The 6,384-nt window shown below is 41.0% G+C and overlaps 1 protein-coding gene across 1 annotated transcript in view; it reads left to right on the top strand.

Moving 5' to 3' along the window:
• The first annotated feature begins 5,567 nt into the window (after nucleotides 1-5,567).
• LOC140206297 (fatty-acid amide hydrolase 1-like) overlaps nucleotides 5,568-6,384 on the top strand; it is a 56,541-nt gene continuing 55,724 nt past the window's right edge. The window contains exon 1 of the mRNA XM_072274628.1: nucleotides 5,568-5,617. Coding sequence (XP_072130729.1) covers nucleotides 5,585-5,617 — 33 coding nt within the window. The 5' untranslated portion in view covers nucleotides 5,568-5,584. The remainder of the gene's footprint in view (nucleotides 5,618-6,384) is intronic.

Here is a 6,384-nt window from a genome sequence, read left to right as displayed (position 1 = left end):
GTGGGAGGTGCAGGACTGGCAGCTCAATATTTTGGGATTCTGTTGCTTTAGAAGTGACAGAGTGGAAGGAATTAAAGGAGGAGGGGGTGGCGTTACTACTAAGAGAAAATGTTGCAACAATACTCTGTCAGGACAGACTGGAGAACTCGTCTAAGGAGGCATTATAGGCGGAACTGGAAAATAAGAAAGGAATAACCATGTTAATGGGGCTATGCTACAGACCACCCAGCAGTCTGCAGGATTTAGAGGAACAAATTTGTAGAGATTGCAGACTTTTACAAGAAACGTAAGGTTGTTTTAGCAGGTGATTTTAACTTTCCACATATTGGGTGGGAGTCCCATACTGTAAAAGGACTAGATGGGATAGAGTTTGTCAAATGTGTTCAGGGAAGTTTCCTTAATCAGTACATAGAAGTCCCAATGAGAGAGAGTGTGATACTTGATCTCCTGTTAGAGAATGAGACAGGGCAGGTGACAGAAATTTGTGTTGGGGAATGAAAGTATCTCGTGCTCACAATACCATTAGTTTTAAAGTAAATATGCAAAGAGTTAGGTCTGGTCTGTGGGTTGAGATTCTAAATTGGAGAAAGGCCAGTTTTGATGGTATCAGAAATGATCTGGTAAGTGTGGATTGGGACAGGCTGCTTTCTGGTAAAGGTGTAGTTGGTAAGTGGGAGGCCTTCAAAAGCAAACTTTTGAGAGTACAAAACTTGAATGTGCCTGTCAGAATAAAAGATAGAGATTACAAAGGAAGAGGTGTTTGCTGGCCTGACGCAGATCAGGGTGGATAGGTCACCAGGGCCTGACAAGGTGCTCCCTCGGACCCTAAGGGAGGCAAGTGTAGAAATTGCCAGGGCACTAGCAGAGATATTTAAATCATCCTTAGCGACAGGAGAGGGACCAGAGGAATGGAGGATAGCCAATGTTGTTCCATTGTTTAAGAAAGGCTCTCAGCATAAACCAGGAAGTTATAGGCCGCTGAGTCTGACATCAGTAGAGGGAGAATTTTTGGAAGGTATTCTAGGAGACCGGATATATAAGTATTTGGATAGACACTGACTGATTAAGGATAGTCATTATGGCTTTGTGCGTGGTAGGTCATGACTAACCAATCTTATAGAGTTTTTTGAGGAAGTTACCAGGAAAGTGGATGTTCTCTACAAGGACTTCAGCAATTTACTTGACAAGGTCCTGCATGGGAGGGTGGTCAAGAAATTTTTGTTGCTCGGCATTCAAGATGGAGTAGTACAGTATATTATATTAGACATTGGCTTTGTGAGAGAAGCCAGAGAGTGGTATTAGGTAGTTTCCTTTCTGACTGGAGGCCTGTGACTGGTGGAGTGCCGCAGGGATCGGTGTTGGGTCTGTTGTTGTTTGTCACCTGTAACAATCTGGATGATAATGTGGTTAACTGGATCAGCAAATTTGCGGATGACACCAAGATTTTTGTGTGTAGTGGACAGTGAGGAAGGCTATCATGGCTTGCAGAGGGATCTGGATCAGCTGGAAAAATGGGCTGAAAAATGACAGATGGAATTTAATACAGACAAGTGTGAGGTATTGCCTTTCAGTAGGACCAACCGGGGTATGCCTTATGCTGTGAATGGTAGAGCCCTGAGGAGTGTGATAGAACAAAGGGATCTGGGAATACAGGTCATAGTTTGTTGGAAGTGGCGTTACAGGTAGATAGGGCCGTAAAGAAAGCTTTTGGCACATTGACCTTCCTAAATTGAAGTATTGAATGCAGGAGATGGGATGTTATGTTGAGGTTGTATAAGACTTTCATGAGGCCTAATTTGGCGTATTGTATGCAGTTTTGGTCACTTACCTACAGGAAAGATGTAAATAAAGTTGAAAGAGTACAGCAAGAATTTACAAGGATGTTGCTGGGCCTGGTGGACCTGAGTTATAAGGAAAGATTGAATAGGTTGAAGAGTGTAGAAGACTGGGAGGAGATCTGATGGAGGTATACAAAACTATGATGGGTATAGGTAGGCTAAATGCAAGCAGGCTTTTTCCACTGAGGTTGGGTGGGACTACAACAAGAGTTCATGGGTTAAAGGTGAAAGGTGAAAAGTTTAAGGGGAATGTGAGGGGTAGCTTCTTCACTCAGGCAGTCATGAGAGTGAGGGATGAGCTGCCAGCACAAGTGGTGCATGCAAGCTTGATTTCAACATTGAAGCGAAGTTTGAATAGGTGCATGGATGATAGGGGTATGGAGGGCTGTGGTCCCTGTGAAGGGTTATTGAGAGTAGGCAGTTTTAAAGGAAATTATAGGCCAGTTATCCTATCTTCAGTGATTGGGAAGATGTTGAAGTTGATTGTTAAGGATGAGGTTTCGGGGTACTTGGAGGTACATGATAAAATAGGGCAAAATCAGCATGGTTTCCTCAAGGGGAAAATCTTACCTGACAATTTTGTTGAAATAACAGGTAGGATAAGCAAAGGAGAGCTAGAAAATGTTGGTTACTTCAATTTTCAGCAGGCCTCTGACAAGATGCTGCACATGAGGCTGCTTAACAAGATTAGATCCCATGGTATTACAGAAAAGATGCTGGCACAGATAGAAGATTGATTGGCTGATTGGCAGGAGGCAAAGAGTCAGAATAAAGGGGGCCTATTCTGGTTGGGTGCTGGTGACAAGTGGTGTTCTACGGTGGTCGGTATCGGGACCGCTTCCTTTCACGTTATATGTGAATGATTTGGATGATGGAATTGATGGCTTTGTGGCCAAGCTTGCAGATGATATGAAGATAGGAGGAGGGGCAGGTAGTGTTAAGGAATCAGGGAGTCTGCAGAAGGACTGGGAAGAATGGGCAAAGATATGGCAGATGGAATATAGTGTATGGAAGTGTGTGGTTTTGCACTTTGGTAGAAGGAATGAAAGCACAGACTATTTTCTAAACGGGGTGAAAATTCAAAAATCAGAGTTGCGAAGGGTGTCTTTGTGCAGGGTTCAATAAAGGTTAACTTGCAGGTTGAGTTAGAAGGAAGGTAAATTCAACACTCGCATTCAGTTTGTGAGGACTAGAGTATAAGAGTAAGGATATTGTGCTAGGTCCTTATAAGGCATTGGTCGGACCACACAGAGTATTGTGAGCAGTTTTGGATCCATTACCTAAGAAAAGATATACTGCAGAGGGTCCAGAGGAGATTGACAAGAATTATTCCAGGAATGAAAGGGTTAAAGTATGAAGAGTGTTTGATGGCTCTGGATCTGTACTCACTGGAGTTTAGAAGAACGAGGGGGTTCTCACTGAAACCTATCGAGTAATGAAAGGCTAGACAGAATGGATGTGGAGAGGATGTTTCATGTAGTGGGTGAGCCTAGGACCAGAGGGCAGAGCCTCAGTATGGAGCAATGCCCATTTCTAACAGTTGAGAGAAATTTCTTTTGCCAGATGGTGGTGAATCTGTGGAATTCAATACCACAGGGAACTATGTCACTCCACTCTTCAAGAAGGGAGCGAGGCAGAAGAAAGGAAATTTTAGGCCAGTTAGTCTGACCTCAGTGGTTGGGAAGATGTTGGAATTGATTGTTAAGGATGTGGTTTCGAGGTACTTGGAGGCACATGATAAAATAGGCCATAGTCAGCATAGTTTCCTCAAGGGGAAATCTTGCCTGACAAATTTGTTGGAATTCTTTGAAGAAATAACAAGTAGGATAATCAAATGAGAATCAGTTGATGTTGTGTACTTGGATTTCCAGAAGGCCTTTGACAAGGTGCTTCACATAAGGCAGCTTAACAAGTTAAGAGCTGATGGTATTACAGGAAAGGTAATTGCATGTATAAAGCTGTAGCTGATTGGCAGGAGGAAAAAAGTGGCAATAAAAGGAATCTTTTCTGATTGGCTGCTGGTGACTAGTGGTGTTCCACAGGGATCTGTGTTGGGATTACTTATGTTATATATCAATGACTTGGATGATGGAATTGATGGCTTTGTTTCAAATTTTGGAGATGATATGAAGATAGATGGAGGGGCAGGTAGTTTTGAGGAAGTAGAGAGATTGCAAAGGACTTGGGCAGATTAGGAAAATGGTCAAAGAAATGACAAATGGAATACAATGTTAGGAAGTGTATGGTCATGCACTTTTGATAGAAAAAAATGAAAGGATTGACTATTTTCTAAATGGAGAGAAAATACAAAAAAACTGAGGCACAAAGGGACTTGGGAATTCTTGTGCAGGTTCCCTAAAGGTTAATTTGCAATTTGAATCTGTGGTGAAGAAGGCATGTATGATGTTAGCATTCATTTCAAGAGGACTAGAACATACAAGTAGGGATGTAATGTTGAGGCTTTATAAAGCACTGGTGAGGCCTCACTTGGAGTATTGTGAACAGTTTTGGTCCCCTTTTCTCAGAAAAGATGTGTTGACATTGGAGAGGGTTCAAAGGAGGTTCACAGAAATGATTCCAGGATTGAATAGCTTTTCATATGAAGAGCATTTGATTGCTCTGGGCCAGTATGCACTAGAATTCAAAAGAATGAGGGGGTGACCTAATTGCAATATATCAAATGGTGAAATTACTCAATAGAGTCGATGTGGAGAGCAAGTTTCCCATGGTGGAAGAGTCTAAGACCAGAGGACACAGAGGGATGTCCGTTTAGAAAGGAGATGAGGAGGAATTTCTTTAGCCAGAGAGTGGTGAATCTTTATGTACAGTTAAGGCAGAGGTTGAAAGATTCTTGATTGGTCAGAGCATGAAGGGGTACGGAGAGAAGGCAGGAGATTGGGGCTGTGAAGAATGATGGATCAGCTATGATGAAATGGTGGAGCAGACTCGATGGGCCAAGTGGCCTAATCCTGCTTTTATACCTTATGGTCTTATGATCTACGGAGGTCTTGTCATTGATTATATTTAAAGCAGAGGTTGATAGGTTCTTGATTGGTCAGGGTGTCAAACTTACGGGGAGAAGGCAGAAGAATGAGTTTGAGAGGGATAGTAAATCAGACACGATCGAATTGTGGAGAAGACTTAATGGGCTGAGTGGCTTAGTTCTACTCCTACTTCTAATGGTCTTGTGGTCTAAATAGATACCTAATCTAATTTTTAAGCTAAGTTTGGTGTTAGAATAAAATTTAAGCGTTAAATATAATTAACTTTAATTTGTTAATAATAAATTAGCCAGTTTGAAACACGCCCAATTGAACAGTCCCCAGTTACAGTACTTGTGATTGCCTTTTGCCCATCAGTTTAGCAGGAAACAGTGTCTAATGTGAAGGAAAAAAAAGGACAAAAATATAAATATTCATTGGGAAAAGCTGCAAAAAATATTGCGTAGTTTGTTCGGTGATTTGTTTTTGGCATGTTGCTGTGTTCAGGGAGTGAGTCTACTGTTGTTAAGATGCCACATTCAAAATCATTACAGAATATAGCTGTGTGAAAAACTAATGAACATATTAGCCATTGTACTTATTTTGATGTCCCATTTTCAAACCAATTTTATTTCCCTGTAGTTCATCTCTATTATTGCAATCTCCATTATCCTATCTTTGAAACTGATGAGATGGCTGGAGATGAGGAACTGTCGCAAATTGATTTTGAAAGTTCGCTCAAGGAGGGAAAAATCTTTAAAAGACATGAGAACCATTATGGATGGGATTAAAACAATGGTAAGAGCTTAAGACTTCTAGCATCTTCCTGGTTATCAACAGAAGTCCCTGTTTGGATTTCAGCGTTTTCTTGTGTCTATATGATTAAATTATATTCCTAAATAAATCTTTTGAACAATAGTGAAATAGTGGATAACTGCTGGCAAATATCCATAGTTATCAAAAATGATTCTGGGGATTATCAATGTTGTGTGGACAGATTTGTCATCTGGAGTGTGCTGAGAATTTTAGTAGCTTTAGAAATAGGTAGGGTTGGTAACCCAGCCTTTTTTTTTGGCTGTTTACATCTTGAAAACAATTTGTCTTCATTTGGGAGAATGACCCTGTAGAATTGTATATTTGCATGGGATGGATTGCCCCTAATCCACATTCTTTTCAGATTCAGCATGAGGAATTATAAAATCACCAACTTTATTTGGAGAAGGAATTTGTTTTTCCTTTAGACAAATGCTTCATTACCCACATGTGCCAGCATTTGCCCATATCATACCATTAAGATTACCTTCTACCACTAGCTTACCACTGTCATCTTGCATAAGTGTACCTCAATTGTGTTCTTGCCGCAGAAGTCATTCACCATGTGGAAGTGTTGCTGACCTCAATAATTTGTACAAGATCAGAAAAGCCAGGAAACAAGTTTTCTGCCTGTTTGTTATCATTGTATTATTGGGGTAGGGCAGATTATGTCAGTCACCAAACCTTCCTGGACCTGAACATTGTTTACTGTAATCTCTGCCGCAAAGTTCAAAGTACAGTCACAACGTAAA

Source organism: Mobula birostris, chromosome 12 (genome assembly GCF_030028105.1).
Source record: "Mobula birostris isolate sMobBir1 chromosome 12, sMobBir1.hap1, whole genome shotgun sequence".
Classification (NCBI taxonomy): Eukaryota; Metazoa; Chordata; class Chondrichthyes; order Myliobatiformes; family Myliobatidae; genus Mobula; species Mobula birostris.
This window is presented reverse-complemented; position numbering and strand designations above follow the sequence as displayed.